Source organism: Grus americana, chromosome 13 (assembly GCF_028858705.1).
Source record: "Grus americana isolate bGruAme1 chromosome 13, bGruAme1.mat, whole genome shotgun sequence".
Taxonomy (NCBI): domain Eukaryota; kingdom Metazoa; phylum Chordata; class Aves; order Gruiformes; family Gruidae; genus Grus; species Grus americana.
In genome coordinates, this window is record NC_072864.1 from 12,001,900 (window position 1) to 12,020,599 (window position 18,700).

An 18,700-nucleotide genomic window follows, 5' to 3' on the forward strand; every position below is an offset into this window, starting at 1 on the left:
CAGGTTAGAATGATCCTTACCATTTGCTTAAGTATCAAAGCAGAACATGTGCATTACTGCAAGTAATAAATACCAACTCTAAGAAACATTAACCTTTATTATTAGTGACTAATGATAATAAAAGGTATATTTATACACTGTGCCCTTGCTATTTCCCGAATTAAAGTTGAAAATTACTTTTTACGATTTAATTGGTAAATAGCATTTGAAAAGGTTCAAACTACACTGTTTAGACAGGACCAGCCCACACAGTTTGCTTCTGCAGCCCCTTGGAATTTGAACTCCTTGATCTCTTCATCTATGTATATATTTGAGAGGGAAGGAGTCTTTTCCCATGGCTGTAAAAGTGCCATTTCTCTTGTGCATGAAGAAAATAACAGTAGAATCCTTGAACCCAATGTTTACTTTTTCCTTAAGTGGCTGAGGAGAAGAATGATTGCTGGTAAAATTGCAAATCCTTTAACAAGTTTATAGCATCCCAAGAAGATTAATCCCTAAACCAAAACTAGCCAATAAATGAAGATACTTTTCCATTTTTATAAGGAAACACAGGCTAGTTAAGGTCAAGTCACTGGCAGAGATTTAAAACACCTATTGAACAGATGGGAACTCTCCAAATACACATTCCAAGTTGGCTAAAGAAACTGGTTGCTTAGGCAAAAACTGAAACAACGTATTTTCAATGTTGCCTGTATTGTATCTGGGGAAATAAAGTAGAGTATAGATCTGATGCAGAAACAAATGACAGCTGAAAACATCACGAGACATGCAGAACATACATCAGCACAAAAAAATTCAAAGATTACCTACACTAAATCTAAAAAAATTCCTAAGCAAAACTTTACTTAACATGGAATAAAAGAAGACACACTCCATTATCTTTTCATCAAAGTTTTCTTCCCCCCCCCACTTTTTTTTTTTATTGGTTTGGAAATTCCAGGGTAGAGATGATGTGAAAAGTGTGTCTACTTCATTTTGAGGGACAAAGTTAGCCCCATGATATGATTCTCCTCCCGCCCCCCCCCCCTTTTTTTTTTTTTTCACATCAGCTATTTCAATAGTCTCTGTGGCATTTCAGGAAAACCATAAGATTACAAATCTTCATTTTGAAATTATCAGCTATAGAGAACATAGAAGTGCATTACATAATATCTGATCCCGAATGAGGCATCTGCAATTGATGGATATGAAAACATTAGTTTATTTATTCCTACATCACAATTACCATGAAAAATACTTTAAAGTCCTTGTAAAAGATGCAGAATAAGTTGTTGATATCTGGCTTTTCATATGCTTGTAGTAAGACTATAATTTTAACACTCTTTATTCTTTTTACCTGTAGGAAGAAGAACTTTTGTCTGACCATTGTTCAGGTGGTAATTTTTGAATAAGAAGTTAGTTAAGATGGAAGAGCTTCTCTTGAAGTTTAACCCTATTTCTGTGAGAATTAAACAAGAAAAACAAAAAGAAAAGAGTAAGACAGTGAGTAAAAAGAATAAAAAAAATACAGCTTTGGTTTTGTTTTCAGTATTGACGTAACTTTGCAATCTCAATCTTGGAGGAAGACATTCACAGCACAGTCTGGCTCAACTATCACAAAACATGGCAAATATAAACCAATGTAAGTCTGCTTCACATTTTGTTAGAGTACATTTTTAGTCACAGATTTACATCAACATTACAAAAGACAGGAATTCCTGTTGATCAAGCCTGCATGCTTAAACAGAAGGTTTAAAAAAAAAAAAAAAGGAAAAAGAAAAGAAAAACAACTGTCAAATCATGCCAGGACACAGTTTTGTTGATACTTAGGTCCAACCCTTTGGCCTTATTTCCAATCCTGTACTACTACTGTTCATGAGGCATTATCTTAACAAGATAACAAATCTTAACATCAGTGACTAATACGAATACATCTTTCAGCTTTTAACAGTAGATGTATATTGAAAAGAGTCAGCTGAAGTCAGAACAGGTTGATCAGGACTTACTGGTTTGGATGTCCTACAGAAAGGAGGCGTATGACTGCATTGCCAAAAACAATGAAGAGAAACACGATTAAGGGTTTTTTGCAAATATTTTAGGGATGGTTAGCAGGAATGAAAGAAGCTACCTTATTTCCACACTCAGCATAACAATACCTTTTTCCTGGATATCCAGCTGCAGAAAGAGAGAATGGCATTTTTCACTAAAGCAAGATTTTTAAACATTTACAAAAAATGAAAAATTAATTGGAACTGCAAGTGAAGGGAACACAACCTGCCCGCTCAGCTGCCTTCAGGTTAATGAAAAACAAAGGAAAGATTTCTGCTCACACTCTTCTGTCTTCTCAAAATAAAAAACATCAAATATTTTTATAGGATGCAGCTAACATCTGGACAGATGTTTTTAATGCACTGATAATACGACAATTACTTCAAGGTTATCTTTCCAAAGTATTTTTAAATTAGAAAGTGCTTGATATAAAATAATCAAAATAGACTCTTTAAATTATGGTTCACTCTCACTATGTAATATACTACTTAGGTACTGGACAAACATTCTCACGAATGGAACAAAGACTTTTTTTTTTTTTAAAGATAAACTAATTGGACTATTGGTTTACCTGTGGTTCCTATCTCAAAGCTTCTTGGCTGAGAATGGGTTTAATGATTACCTTTTATAACCTCTGTACTTAAGCTGCTGCTGCTTCTGCGTATTCTGGTTTCAGACATGAACATGTCTTGCTGTCTAACTGGCTGGTAAATCTAACGGGAGAAATAGAAATACACTATACAAAGATTCCTGGAGACTGATTAACAGCAAACAAATATAAATAAATAAGGTAAGTGAAAGTATGAATTGCTAAAAGACGATGATTAAAACATTCTGAATACAAGACTTTAAAGAGAAGCTGGGCACAAAGCTGTAATAAAATTCAGTGACCCAAGCCCTGCATTCCTTTCGTGGGCAATTTTCTATTGTAGGTTTAATCTTCTAAGTTGGATTCATGATGATTTCTTTTAAAAAAATCTTTAATTCAAAACATAAACCGGATGTCTTTATAGCACAAATATTTCTGAAGACCAGCAGTACTGAGATAGCTGTTCTATCAGAACAGAACAGTTTCTGTAGCCAGAATTACTGGATACTAGCTAAGTTGCCTAAACACGACGCATTCCTGAATTACTGTCTGTGTAACTGCAAAATGATCTTCAACATTCAGATTCTAGTAATTATGTCTGAGGAGAGAGGAGACTTTTAACTGAATCAGCTTTTAAGAATCAGGACCTAGCCTGACCGATCAATTTCCTTCACTATCTCAGGTTGTATTCTATCCCAATGCTATGGGAAACAAGCAAGATCCTCAGAAAACCAATCCCAAGTCTAAATTTAAATTAGAAAATAAACTGTTCGCATTCTAATTCTAAACGGAACAAAGCGTTCAGTAGAAGACATTCACCCTGAGGCAACACGGAGAAGACTGGTAACTCTTTGAGGCAGAGAGCTGCTAATTAGACAATTACAGGAGACAATACTCCGTTTAGCAGATACTTGCATCTCCAAGGAATTGGGACAAGGCCTAATTTACCGAAGATCAGAAAGAAGGTCTCCTAGATAACAGACTAGCTTTTGGGAGAAAGACTAAATCTGTCTGGACCTCTGGAGGAATTCAAAGGAGGGACTAGCTACAAAACCTAGATTGTTCCAGTAAGAACATCTCTCAACTGAACGTAACCTGAGGCAGAAGATACAAAGAGACTCACTGCCAGGTGGGTATGAGGAAAATCCACAGCAAGTCAGATGGATGAGGTGAAGTAGATGGAAGTCCTTTGCCTGTGAGCAAGTGTGTGTGCTTATGTTTTCTAGCAGTATTCAACTACGCTTTTTTGGACCCATACATATCAGCAAAACTGAAGCAAACAGGAATACGCTAGACTGGTATTTTGTTTTTATTTCCCTAGAGATTTCAGCAAGTAAACCAAATGGGTGAAGAAACCTTGAGGAAAAGAAGAGGAGAGGACAACAGAAAAGAAGATGGACAGTCCATTCAGAGTCATGAACCCCAAACGATGAACCTACAAAAACAGGCAAAGCTTTTTCTTTTCCCCCTTCAGTCTGCATGCGTATGAGGGCTGGCAGAGGGAGGCAGGAAGGGGGTACCTGTGCACATGCATCATCGTACAAAAAATGCAATTGTGTCCCAATTCAGCAGTGATGTAGTACCTTGACAGTGTGGTTGGTTTACATTTTAGGAAACTGCTAATTATTAAATAGCTCTGATATAAAAATAATTCAAAGACTTAATACATATCTTTTTAATTGTATTTATATCTGATAACTTCAAAGTTGATCAAGTGAGACACTTCATAAACTTCACTGTTTCTTTCCAAATGTACTTCACAGAGGCTGAAGTGGGTTGTTCAGCTCATCGCTTCTGAAAGTTTGTTAGTGTTTATGGCCATAAAATAGCCACTGGTTCAGAAAGACAAGTGAATGTCTCCAGAAAATTACGGATGCTTTAGAAAATAGATGTGCCACTTGCTCTCAGGAGGGAGTGGAATTCCTCTTTAAGTAATACAGAAAAAGATTCTCTTTGTGGTTTTAGTTTGGTGCCAAGACTGGCAAAATATTGATGTTATTAGACTAGCCATAACTAACACGAAAGTTTAAGTAGCCTATGCCACTATTTTTCTAGCAGGAGGCGCCTCATGTTTTAATAGTTTCATGCAACACACAGGTTACTACAAAGTCAGGAGAAGGTGATCTTTCACCACCTAGCAGTATCAAGATAATTCCTGTGCACAAATACGTGAAGCAAGCAGAGGAAAACAACCCCAAAACCTACTGATAGAAAAATACATAGACTCCATCCAAGAAAGCAAATTTTTGAAGCTTAGAAAATTCAGAATTTCTCAAGTGCTTATAAAATAATTTTTAAGCTTAATCAAAGAATGGACAGGAAATGTTCACCTGTACAAGGTTAGATTTGAGACCCACATAATCCAAAGGACAGTTTAATAAAGCAAATACCCAGGCAAACTCCAAATAACTTACTTTGGAAACAGGAGGAGTATGCCACAGGGTGTGTATGCATCTTGGAAAGAAAAGAGAAACTTCACATAGTTTAATATGTTACTTAGTAGAAGCTATATGTTGAGAGGTGGGGAAAAAGTTAGTAACAACAGTATACGTATTATACCAAAAAATAATTCCTGAATTATTAGAAATTACTTTACCAAAATGTCTCCTTTTATTTCAAGGTGGGCCTCATCAGTGGAATCTGTATGATTGTTGGTACAATTATTGGCTCAGGTATCTTTGTTTCTCCAAAATCAGTACTTGCCAACATTGGAGCTGTGGGTCCTTGTTTAACCATCTGGGCAGCCTGTGGAATTCTTGCAACATTAGGTAAATGAGTCAACAAATAATTTGAATCTTTGCTTAAATCTTTGTATCTATTATTTCTTCGTACTACTCTCATTTCAAAAATGAGCTAATAGCACTTAGACCAAAATCAATCATATCCTGAGATGAGTATAGCAGTACTCAGGCAAAAAAAAAAAATAAAATGTGTGCTGTTTATAAAAGATAAATTAGGTTTTAAAAATTGTAAAGCACATTTTCAGTTCATTTTGAAAGCAAGTTTTAGTTTTACTTACTTCGTCCACTAAGTGTAATAGAGAATACTTTTCTACTTAAATCACAAGCAAAACATGAAATTTACTGGCGGTGAGCTAAGTGCTTCTGCTATTTTTTTACTTGTGTAATTGTGTAAATCTAATTCTATCACCTGAAGATTTAGCACTAAGCACCTCAAAATATTTCAAGTAGTAAACCAAAAAGGAATTCTTTGGGCATTGTACCAGGTACATGGCATATACAAAAAACTTTACACAGATGCCAGCTGCAACAATAGATCTAGAAGTAGAACTGTACTTTTAAGCTGAGCTCAGTAGACATTTTACTTCAAAATTGTGCAGCAAGTCTATTTTTTTCCAAGTTTCCAAAAGGTAGGTCAGCCAGTGCAGTTGTCAGATGCTTTTTATAGTGTTAGTTTCTGAAACAGAAATCTAATATGAAGTCAGAATGTTTGTACTTTATTTGCTCAAGTCTTAAACACCAATAGCAGTAAATTCTGGACTGTAACTTAATTGTTGCAGTATATTTTTTTCTAATTGCTCACAAGCAATTAAAATCTTATTTTGGATATACAGTACAATGTACAGAAACATGAAGAGAGTAATGATGCACTGTATGTATCTATTTCCTTCACTTTGCTACCTATTAAAAAGCGATAATCTGTTCTAGCCAGTCATAGTTTAAGAAGTGCATGAACTAAACGACCACTAAGTGCTTTTCTTGTTATTCAGGTGCACTTTGTTTTGCTGAGCTTGGTACAATGATCACAAAATCCGGGGGAGAATATCCTTACCTTATGGAGGCATTTGGCCCGATTCCAGCATTTTTATTTTCATGGACAAGCTTACTCGTCACAAAACCCAGTTCATTTGCAATCATTTGCCTCAGCTTTGCAGAATACGCATCAGCTCCTTTTTATCCGGGTTGCGATCCACCCCCAGTTGTCATCAAGTGTCTTGCAGCAGCTGCCATTGGTAAGACTCGTACCTTTTTTAAGGGAGTAGATCCATATTGCATAGCAATTTCCATTCAGCTCCATCAACAAATGCACTTCAGCACAGCGAGACTTCGGTAGGTTAATAATCTTCATGAAGACATCAGAAGCGACCCTACACTGAAAGCAACAGAAGAGTTTGGGACACGGCACACAGCGAGTCCTTCCCACAATAACTAATTCAACAACATATAAAAAGGATAGGCTTAAAAATGGTTTGTTCCTAGTCTGTTTCTTTTATGCTTTACTAAGATAAATACAGCTGTGGAACAAAGGCTTATCTCCAGCAGAAAAGGAAGAAAAATTAAGTGTGGAGATACTATTTTTGTATTTATCAGAATGCTGTGCAACTTCAATTTTTTTTTTTTTTTGTTAAAGATACTATCAAAATCTAATTCAGAAAATTTTTTCCTCACTATTAAGAGTTATCCAAAGAGAGTATGTTAAAAACCTATATGAATAATACAAACAGTGGGAGTAAAAAGCAGTACACTAAATAAGGGGGGGGGGAAGCTTTAAGAGGCAACTTTTTTCAGTTCTGACAAATCTAATGCAGAAACATGATTTTTTTCTTTTAGTGGTAATTACAATAGTGAATTCACTGAGTGTGAAGCTGGGAAGCTATCTCCAGAATTTTCTCACGGCTGCTAAAATGATCATTGTCACAATCATTATTGTAAGTGGAATTGTTCTCCTTGCACAAGGTAATTAAACATACTTTACTTGTAAAAATTACTTTAGCTTCTGCTACGGCCATTTAAAAATTTCCCACTGACGGAAGTGGCACAACAATAAGGCGCTCTCTATTCAGTGGTTGAGTTCCAAATCTCCCGAGAACTGTCGTACTTTCTTTCAGAGAAGGGGGGTGGGTGGGAAATGCAACACTACAGATCACTTCATAAAAATTGGTATTAATTGATTTTAACAGTGAGATGTTTCAAAGATGAAACAGATGTTGGAATATTTCTTTATCTGGTGCGGATTAAAAGAATTAATTTCAACACTGATCAGTAATCTACATCTTATTTGCAGGAAAAACTGAAAGCTTCAAAGACTCTTTCAAGGACAGTAAAATTTCTGTTAGCTCTATTGGTCTGGCATTTTATAATGGACTCTGGGCATATGATGGATGGTAAGGTATCTTTACTAGTGTTAACAGGTACAGTTTAACAGGCTTTAACTGGCTTACTCTCTCACTGTAGAACTCAAAGATATAATCTGAAAAAGTTAACATCTGACTTGTTATTAAGAATCTCTTAATGAATTCTGGAAAAAGAACATCGGTTTGCTTAAAAAAAAAAATCAAAAAAAAAAAAAAAAGAAAATCAACAAACCACCTCACTCAAACTGCCCCCCCCAGCCCCTTTGCAATCCTCAAGTTACTATTTATAAGGGAAAGAAATGATAGGCAAAATAGCCTTCCTAGAGCCCCTACAGATTACTCCATCAAATTCCATTTCTTGCGAAACATGTAGTGGTGTTTGATATGTACAGGAGGACATAATAAACCAATACAAAACCCACACTGCCAGAATCTGTAAGGTTCAACTTTCAAATCTTTTCTTATTCAGTTTCATTTGGAAATAATGTAAAAACATTGAAGTCGTCTTCCATGAGAAGCCTTCAGTTTTAAATCTCCATATCTGTTTATCCATTATCATCTACCACGTTAGATTTAAGAAAACACATTTGAAAATAATGACAAATATGGATGGGTTTAGGTTTACACTTATGTCCTACATACAACATTTATATTTAATACTAAAAGAGCACTTTCCAGAATTATTTGCACAAGAATAAACTTATTTGCTGTCAGGAATATTTAACTTAATCTCTGCCACAGTCCAGAAAAGAGTTTACACCTTTTATTTTCTGAAACTAAAGGGAATGTCAGTTGGTCTAGGGCTCTGTTGGCACAAATCTAAGATCAATGTCTGATCCATTAATGCTATTCTTAAATGTTCAAACTGTAAACATTTGCATATAGATCCATATTTTGGAAGGAATTAAAAATTATAAATATTAACTTACAAGAAAGCAAGTCCCATTTAGATGCTTAGAACTGAATTTATATTTAAATGGATTACTTTTTCAAGTTCTATTTCCAAGCTTGAGTGTCTCAACTCAGACATGTAAGTCTGCTAAGTCAGACACTCACCTCGATTTTTTTAAGGGGGCAGAGAAGCTGGTACCTAAACAATTATTTCAATATGTGACCACCAGGAACAGACATTGGAAAAATTGCCTGTTGAACTGTAAATACCAACTCCTCACATTTTCAGGAGTGGATGAGTAAAAAAATCTTGATTCAATCTGGCCTACGTGCTCTAGCAAAAATGAGTATTTGGAAGTTATAATTCTGATAGGTGTAATCCTTAAAAAGGTTTTTATGCCACTTTTCTAGACAACATGACTCACAGAACAATTGTGAAACATTAGCAGACTTGCTTCAGTCCTGCAATGGGTATGCTTGCACTTTTATTTGAAGAGACTCAGATATTGCAAACCTTGAAGTTCAATGCCGATCTTGTCAATCTGAGATAAATGTCTGCCACATTTTTATTATTCTGGGATATTGTATCCAAGAATCAAGACAACCTCATTTCAAAATCTCAGAGATATTTCTAAAACTGTGAGGAAGCAAGGAAAATGGAGGAAAAGATGGTGAATTGATAGGATGACATTTTGATAAGAAGCTCACAGGTTTTTGTCCTGCAGCTTTAACACTTAAAAGATTGGTCGTACCATAAGGTTTCAGTTAAAAAAAAAAAAGTAAAAACCAGTAACACAAGCAATAACCTCTGACTATAATATATTAGTATTGCAACACCCGACTGATAATAACATTGTATGAATGTTTTTCCTTCCAGGAATCAACTCAATTACATCACAGAAGAACTTAAAAATCCTTACAGGTAAAGCTATGTAGGAAATCAGTGTTTCTAACGACAGAAATCAAACACTTAATATTTTTGTAGAAGCAGACATGTATTTTTAGTTTGGCTTTAAAAGCAATGGTTATTCAAGGTTTGAGCACTAACAGACAAGAGCTAATTAGCATCTATTACAGACGTCATAAATTTGCATAAAGTTGTATTTTTCCTTTATTAAAATCCTGATTTCCATGGCTCTACAATAAAGAAATGTAAATACACCTAAAAACATATATATGGGGAAAAGTAAGAATCCACAGTTTACTATGACAACCCTACCAGTGATATAGCAATGCTGATGGAGTCTTACTTTTGCATTCTTTAGAAATCTACCGCTATCTATAATTATTGGAATCCCCTTGGTTACAGTTTGTTACGTTCTGATAAACATTTCATATTTCACCGTAATGACTTCAACAGAACTCCTGCAGTCCCAGGCAGTTGCTGTGGTAAGCCACTTTATTTTGTAATAGAGCATCTGAAGAAGGCTGTGTGCATTAAAGTACCTTCAGCAGTAACATGAGCAAAAAGGAACCTGTAATTTTTCTTAAAATACAATTAATTTCTAAGTTGTCAGTGTCACCTTTTTTCCATTATCTACTGTCATTTCTTAATCTAAAATTTATTTCGGTAATGTCATATAGTTCTGTTATATCCCAAGGAAAAAAAAAAAAGGAAGCAATAGTAATGCAGTCTTCAGTTAATGTTTTGTAAACACTGCAGCTCAGAGGTTGACTGTTTTCATTAAGCACCAAAAAGGTGGAAGGAAAAAGAACATCTGACTGCTGCTTTGCCCCTTTCAGTGTTTCCAGTATTTCCAAGAAATAAGCACATGCAAAATGACAGTAGATCAAAGTTTGTTGTTCTGGAGATAACAGCAAGTAGTCCATAATTCACTTCCTTACTATTCTTGATTTTTGTAACAAAGCTAAGAAATATCCTTTTTACATTATTGAAAGACATAATATTATGGAAAAAATGAATGATTAAACTTCTAAAATCTTAACAAACACATCTGTCTCTTCAGTTCCACTCGGTAAATTTTCTGTGGGACATATCTCAAACAACTGTCGAGAGGTCATGCAATTTTTCCTAATGTTAGTTTTTTGGGAAAACAAACAGTATGTGATATGCATGCAAAATGCAGCGTAGCGCATGCTGAAGAAAAACACTAATATAGAAATACTTAAAAATGTAAAAAAAAAATCTTTTAAAACCTTAGAACTTCTGTGCATTTCAGCATCTTGTTTGCACCCAGAGATACAGCAATGCATATAGTTGTATCTTAAGAACTAGTCCTCTTCGATATACCACTAAACTTACAATCTTGAACACCGCACATCAGCTAGCACTAAACTCAGACTAAATTAACAAAATCATCTGCGAACAACCACTGAGCAGTACAGAGGCAGCACAGCTAACAGTACTAGGGAGGAGCGCGCTGCACAAAGAGATCTATACGCCTGTGAGCAGACTTCCTGCTTCGCACTGATGACTGTCCTACCACTGGACCAACAAATGACACTGATGTTACACTTATGCAAACCCAGAACTCTTTATGTTTGACTTTTCTAAAAAAGTTAACCACCTCCCAATTAAACCCCCAAAACCTGCCTGTCAAAAAAGTTTCAATTCAGATTCATTTACTGCAGATCAACATACCTCCAACAGATCTAATCCATCCTGTGGTAACAACTAACATACCAGGGCACGCGTAAAAACTGAAGCGTAGTCAGAGACCTTACCAAGTTTGTCCTTTACTTCTTCACCCATAAAGCCCAGGTTGTCATGCCGTCCCTACTAGTGTTCTTCCTTCTATATAGGCTGAAACCAGGTTGTGTATGCTGGTGCTCTGCTGCAATGCTCTTTTCTTTTTGCTTTGCAGACACATCCCCAAACCAAGTGTCTTTAACAGAATTTCTGTAATTTTTTTTTACATGTTTCCTACAGATATTGCATCTCAAACACCACAACAATATTCCACTCTTTATAGAGTGGTTCATATATTAATCTGGGTATTCATTTGGCAAAGCATTCTCTAATAACTACACAAACTATGTTTTTATTGGTAACATACCTTAGATACCCTTTCTACTGTACTTTTAAAGAGACTCCAACATTACTGAATATACCAAATGGTAGTTAAAATGACAAAAATGATTCATTTTAATCCCATATCCCAGACATTTGGAGATAGAGTCCTTTATCCAGCCTCTTGGATAGTTCCTCTCTTTGTGGCCTTTTCTACAATTGGATCTGCCAATGGGACCTGTTTTACTGCAGGCAGGTAAGCTTTCATTCTAAAGATCTTACAATGAAAATTTTTAAAGGATGGAACAATTTATATATATAGTTATGTATCTACATACACACACACACACACATTCTTCTGATCCAAATGTACAAAATGTAATTAAAAGTACCTGCAAATCTAGCTATATTGTTTAATTTTCAAAAAGCAGTGGCTATGCAAGTTTGAAAAATTAGAAAAAAGGTCTCAATTCAAAGCAAATATAGTACAAAAGTTTTTTTCACCTCTCATCAAGTTTAAAGCTAAGAATTACACAACTGAAAAAAACCAGTAAGAATGTGGCTACACCAGTAATGACAACAAATTGGAAAGAGAAGCTATTCCTTTCTATCAGTTGTTCAATGCTTCTATTTACTAATTAAAATATTTAAAATTTCAAATCCATCTGAATACGATAGACTCTAAAGATCAATTTTTTCAACAGAAGGTTGTCAACATAGCTTTTTGATATGAAGCAAATTAAAAAGGAAATAAAGGGACAGAGTAGCTGATTTTTTTTCCAAAATAATGTCAAATTAAGTGTGCAAACTAATGATTCTGAAATTAGTTTCAAGTTCACTACTTTAATACTGGTTCAGAATTAGTTTCAAGTTCACTGCTTTATTACTGGTTATTTCCCTTATTTCAGTCAACTACAATATCCCTTAAATCCCACTGCGTATCAAAGGAAATACTGACAAAATTATAGTCAAATGTAGCCACACAGTAAGACAAATCTGAAAATGAACGATACTTAAAAAATGCCACTTGAAGTCTAGGTGCCACACTAACTAGATTGCCTTTTGTTTTGTCAGACTTGTTTATGTTGCAGGTCGGGAAGGGCACATGCTAAAGGTGCTATCTTACATTAGCGTTAAGCGTTTAACACCAGCACCTGCCATCATATTTTACGTAAGTATATATTCTAAGTACAGAAAAAGTCATCAACAACAATTCTCCCGTAATACATGCTTTCACAATTTCTTACCAGCAGCTTGACACATATCTTTGACTAGACAAAAAAATTGCTAAATATCTATTAGAAAAAAAGACTATACAAACCCCCCCAACTTCTCGATTTGAACGGTTTCATTCTAGAACTGCATTTTCAAATCATACTGTTTTCATGCTGTGTATTCTTAAAAACAAATTAAAAAACCACAAAAAAGCCAAACAACTTCCCTCCCCGCAACCAATGAATTATTAGTATTAGGTAAATCCTTTATTTTACAGAATGCCTGAAAGCAAGCTATCACTACGCTGTTTCCTCCCTGTAAGAATGTATTTACATCTCACTAAAAAGAATCCTATTCAGTAGAATATTTTATTTTAAAATAAATCTAGAATATTTTATTTTTATATATTTTATCCATTTATCTTCAAGGTAAAACAAGATAAATTCAAAATGCAATTGCTCTGTTGACTCCCAGTAACTTTAGTACCCTAAAAATATATTCCATATCTTCGCTTTCTCCGAGATACACATTCAAAAAACCAGATTAACTCATACAAATTTTAAGTCTTTTGACTTAAAATGGAATTAAGATTGCACACTAAAATAAACACGTTGGCAGGATGTGGATGCTATCTTTAAAGGTGCTGCAATACACGGAAATGTTTAAGCATTCACAGATCACAGTCGAACACTGTAAACATACACCCATACTGACATGTAAGTAAAATTCACCCTTCTTTTATAATAGACTAATTTTTGTTTTCATTTTTAGGGGGCCATTGCTATTATTTATATTATCCCTGGTGACATCGACACACTCATAAATTATTTTAGTTTCGCAGTCTGGATATTTTATGGTTTAACTGTATTGGCACTCATTGTTATGAGGTTTACAAGAAAGGAACTCAACAGACCAATCAGGGTAAGTTCAGCATTCAGTATGGCTTTTCCTCCACTCCCATAAATACTGAAACACAAACTCATCCTAAATATTTGGATTTTCAAACAACATCCTCAGGCAGACTCTTCCTTGTTCGATTGGTGTTCCCCTCCCCCCCTACCTGAAACCTAGCTATTTATTTGTAGTTTTTTTGGACTAGGACAAAGCTCATAAGAACTGGGAAAAGATTACACAAGGTTTATTTTTACTTGCACAGGCACAAGCCAGATTTTCAGAGATGGGAAACTGCAGTCAGCAGACTACCACTGAAAGAGTACCCGAAATAAGACCCCAGGTCATTGCACTGGAGTCAGGTCCCAGATTCATTAAAATGCAAGCTTTTACACTGCAATACAGACAAAGAGATTTCATACGTATATATATTTACAATATAGACAAAGAGCTCTTGATCAATGATTTAGCAGAAGTTTTCCCTATCCATATTCTTGTTACTCTTTCAATTGCCTCATCTAATTCCAGAAATTTTAAAAGGAAGAACTGCACAAGGCAATTAAAATACTCTTCTTTTACATATGCAGCTTCTCTAAGAACAGCAAAAGAGTAACTAATTTTGTGCTTTGTGTCTTGCAGATACCCATCATCATTCCAGTCATAGTGACATTAGTCTCCATTTTACTGGTATTGGCACCAATCATCAGTGCACCTGAATTAGCCTATTTGTACTGTGTTTTATTTATACTCAGTGGACTTATAGTTTATGTACTTTTTGTTCATTTTAAATTCAACTGGCCCCAAAAAATATCAAGTAAGTATACCTCAGACAGCCAGCTCCAAATTTAACAGAACATTGCTAAGCTTTAGATTAATTACTGTAATGAAGCTCATTATATGGTCCATCCCATCTAAATCACATGAGCAGAGTGTGGAGGGAGGCAATTTTCCAGACATATAGCGAGGGGCATATAGTGAACTTTATTAAAGATTGTATTTTACTCCTTCCTGTGAAAAAAGTGATGTCTAGCTTCAGGAAAAACAAAACTTAATTCACAAAGAAGCAGTACATCACTGTAGTAGCACAAGGTAACTGACTTTTAAAATTAACAGAACTATTTTATCTGTAAAGTTAATTTTTTGATTGTCTGTATTTCCAAACATTGCTTTAGCCATTAACTAAAAATTAGCAGACATACATTCTTACACCACAAAATACTGTGCTTTTAGCTCAGGTTAACAATTTTACTATAACTAAAGACCAAAAATAACCACAGTGCTGCTGAATAGTGTGAAAGCTGCAAGAACCCAGTATGACCATTTATAAAATTATTTTTCATAGTCTCAAGAGAAACTCTGCAATTATCTCAGGGAAAACAGGATACACAGACATTTCTAAAAGGAAAGGTGGAATCAGCTAAAAAGGACAGAATTAGCAGTTCTGTAGACATTAAAAAAAAATCCATTATCTGTCTCTCCTGCCCCCCAGGACTATTAAATATGATGTAATTATGCAATTAGAAACATTGTACTCTACTAAGAGCAAGTTTAGAAAGCCTGGAATGCTGCAGCTTGGATCTTAAGATTGTTTTTATTCCCCATACCTTATTTTTTTTAGAGTTTGAGATATGAATACAGAAGAGACAGAAAACTACACGATGATAATTTTCTCACTTAGAAAAATAGTCCAAGTCTGAAGAGAAATACTGTTCTCTTATAAAGCCTCTAACAACTTACTTTCCCCACAGAGCCCATCACTATGCACCTTCAGATGCTTTTGGAAGTTGTTCCAGCAGAGGAAGTTACTGAATAAAGTATTTTGTATGTACCGAGTTGTTTTTAAAGTGCTGTACTGGTTGAAGGAGATTCAATTTAGTTTGGCACACATTGATACTTTCTAAATTGTTATGTTCATACTGGTGTATTATTTTTGCAACACTTTAGTACTTGAAAATTGTTAAATATATAAAAGATTTCTGAGCCAGATTAGTGTCCAGCAGAGTTGTTTTGTTTGCCAACATGCTACGGTATCTTGTTTTCGGCATTAAAATTACTCAAACAAGTGGAACTTTTCAATTATGAAGATGGCAAAACTTAGGAGCAACACTGTCAAGATGCTTTTGATCACACTGTTGAAAGAACGAAGCATCACATTCAACAGGCCACACAGAAAGGACAGAAATAGCGTAAAATGGACTAACTCCATTCTCAGTTTCTCAGACCAAACTCTGGCTATCAAAAAAATTAAAGACTGAGGAAGTGGGAATCAAGTAAAAATGGAAAGCAGTTAACAGGAAGGGAAGAGGCAGATTTTTAATTAGAACAAGATAATCAATTAAAGCTTAATTTCTCAGGTATCCATTTTCTCCAACACCATCCAAGTTATAGAACAGGAAGTACCACAGAAATTATCCTCAGCATGAATGTGACTTTACAGAGATAACTTCATCATCCAAGAATCACTCCATTTGGTAGCCGATGACAAATACAAAAAATAAATACTACATTAACATACAGATTAACATGACAAGAAAATGGAAAAAGCAAGCTATCTGTTCCTATTACTTCTTGAGTGTACAGGATTTCAAGCAGATAGAGCAGGGATGGCTTCAGAACACAGATTTTTATTTTTTATTTTTCCACAAAATATGTTGTTTGACTACTGAATTTCTTAGTGCAGGAGAAATGTTAGAATTTGACATAGGTGTTCCAAAATACAACTGAGCTAATTCAAGTAAGCTGTCCACAGAAAACCTCTTGCTCATGAAGACCCTGATCAAAAATTGCTTGAAGCCAAAATAATATTCTTGAAATGTATTGCTACGTTTTTTACACTGCTCTTTATAGACTGGCTCTTGGCAGCTGCTAAGAATGTATGGCTAAAACCAGCTTTTGCTTCTATCTCATAAGGTATCTTACTTTTCAAACAAAAATTACAGATAATTTATGTCTATTAAATAATGCACTACATTTATCTACCAGCAGAAAAATAATCTTACATTATATTCACATATCAGACAAGTCAAAGAAGAACAAAACATGTGAGAGAAAACATCCTGCCCCATCACTTTTTGTTTTTCAATTAGGTGATTCGACAGTCTTCTATTTGCATCACAATGCAGAGCAAGACCAAACTATAGTTACATTAGCTATTTCCTTCAGTACTTGTACAATTACAGCTTTGCAAGTACCTGTAACTCAGGTGAAGGTTATAATTAAGCTCAGTTGTAGTCAGGTTCCCAACAGCACTGATTTTTTTTAACCACACATTAACAATTACAACTGTTTCTGCCACATGGTGGTTTTCCACTGGCATCAGCAATATTCTTGTATATTCAGAAAGAAGCAGCTTTATTATATGCTAATACTCAAAAACCTGTAACTGCCACTGTAAACATAATACAGTCCTTCTCCCATTCTTGAAGCAAAAGGCATACAAAAGTTTCTTGAAATAATCATCGCCAACAAGGAAGTATATTCCTCCTAGTCAAGGATACAACAAAATTTCAGGCTTCTTAAAATAAATTCGTAAAGTTAAGTCTATTCTAAATCACCATATAGTGATTTATGTGCTTTAAAATCTACAGATGCAAAGAGATCGATACCAGATTCATTTATTATAAATATCTTTTACATTACTACTTCACTGCAAGAATGTTATGGATGTGCACAAATGTAACAGTGAAAAACTGTTTACTGAAAGATGGTATACTAAAAGGCAAAGCCTTAGGGCTAAACAGACAAGATTTTATTGGTCATTTGCAAAGGAGAAGAGAGTTTTAGGTAAACGAAGAGGGAATGAAATAAGAGCATTCATGAAAAATGAAGATTGATGTCAAACAAAACAAGTACTGAATCTACTATCACAGTGCTCGTTCCACAAAAGCTGTACAGCAGTTAGTTACTACAGTGAGCTGCACTGTACAGTATTCATAGCAAGCCAACATATTTCCAATCAAGTAACAAAAATTGCCATTGGAGTTGAGGCATCATTTCTTGATGCAGAACTAACAAATGTGATTGCCAACAAACTGCTACTGTATGAATACAAGAGATTTGGTGGAAACAATCAACAGATCATCAGGATTTTGGAAATTCAAAAATCACTAACTATTGCTAATGCAGCAAATTCACTCAGATAAAGTAAACTAGAAGCTCTGTAATTATTAATAAATTCAACTGCTTCACAACCCAAGTTTAATCTTTAGATTTTACTGTTTGGACAGCACACGTACATATGTGCACATCATCATTACAGCCAACAATTTTAAAGTGAAGGCACTGGAAAACATACGTAATGTTCTTCTATAGAGTATTTCTTCAGATTCTGAGCCCAAAGGTAAGCAGTTTGTTTGCTATTTTCCTCCTAAAATTAAGGACAGTTCTGCAACCTGTTTAGTGTTATCAAATTTAGTGGAAATGCTCATGCAAGAGACACTACTTTGAAGCATAATTCTTATCAGAGGAAAGAGATCCGCCTCCGAATTACTCATCACTTTCTGTTCCACTGTCTTCTGAGGAGTCAACCAATTCTTCGGCTACTGCAGCAGTGCAATACAGTGTTTTCGTACCTAGATGTAATTAACAAGTGTAACATTCATAAAGTAAGAAAAAACAAGAGCTTCAGAGCAAATATATATAGTATTAAAAAACCCCCCAAAATCCAAACCAAACTCAAACCAACAAAACTCTACACTTCAGACTACAAACTAGACCAAAACATTAAAAACCTATTTCAAACTGCTTTTTGTCTGTGCTGTTCTGATAGAAAAATACTCTGCTGCCTACAGTTTGCTATTAGAGGTCCTCTCATCTATTTTCAGAGAATTTGAGCAAGCCAGCTTAGCGTCACATATCTGAAATAAATGAGCATTTCAGATAAAGCCTATGCAAAAATGAGGATGCTAATAGTTTTATGCGTTATGAACGCTGACTTGTTCATTCCTTACCAACTGGAAAAGGGCTTTTATCTTCAAAATCTTCCCAGTGTTCAAAATCAAAAGACACATGAGGATTCTGT

The 18,700-nt window shown here is 34.9% G+C and overlaps 2 protein-coding genes across 3 annotated transcripts in view; one reads left to right on the top strand and one right to left on the bottom strand.

The window, feature by feature from the left end:
• Window positions 1-2,392: 2,392 nt before the first annotated feature.
• On the top strand, window positions 2,393-15,815 carry SLC7A9 (solute carrier family 7 member 9). Its single transcript, XM_054840611.1, has 13 exons — window positions 2,393-2,818; window positions 3,939-4,064; window positions 5,238-5,385; window positions 6,348-6,590; window positions 7,189-7,314; window positions 7,643-7,742; window positions 9,481-9,525; window positions 9,869-9,992; window positions 11,727-11,830; window positions 12,649-12,745; window positions 13,561-13,710; window positions 14,320-14,494; window positions 15,429-15,815. The coding sequence occupies exons 2-13, from the start codon at window positions 3,960-3,962 to the stop codon at window positions 15,491-15,493; spliced, it is 1,482 nt and encodes a 493-aa protein (XP_054696586.1). The 5' UTR covers window positions 2,393-2,818; window positions 3,939-3,959; the 3' UTR covers window positions 15,494-15,815.
• TDRD12 (tudor domain containing 12) overlaps window positions 6,592-18,700 on the bottom strand; it is a 44,156-nt gene continuing 32,047 nt past the window's right edge. The window contains exons 29-31 of one of the 2 annotated variants that reach the window (XM_054840606.1): window positions 18,630-18,696; window positions 18,122-18,251; window positions 6,592-6,730 (exon numbers count right to left, since the gene is read on the bottom strand). In XM_054840606.1, coding sequence (XP_054696581.1) covers window positions 18,166-18,251; window positions 18,630-18,696 — 153 coding nt within the window. In that variant the 3' untranslated portion in view covers window positions 6,592-6,730; window positions 18,122-18,165. Of the gene's footprint in view, window positions 6,731-15,958; window positions 18,252-18,629; window positions 18,697-18,700 lie in introns of those variants that run through there. The other variant, XM_054840605.1, reaches the window with a different exon arrangement.

Coding starts and splice junctions, on each gene's coding strand:
- SLC7A9 (XM_054840611.1), top strand. CDS start 3,960: ATGGGTGAAGAAACCTTGAGGAAAAGAAGAGGAGAGGACAACAGAAAA. Junction 12,746..13,560: donor CACCTGCCATCATATTTTAC/GTAAGTATATAT, acceptor TTTCATTTTTAG/GGGGCCATTGCTATTATTTA. Junction 14,495..15,428: donor CTGGCCCCAAAAAATATCAA/GTAAGTATACCT, acceptor CTTTCCCCACAG/AGCCCATCACTATGCACCTT.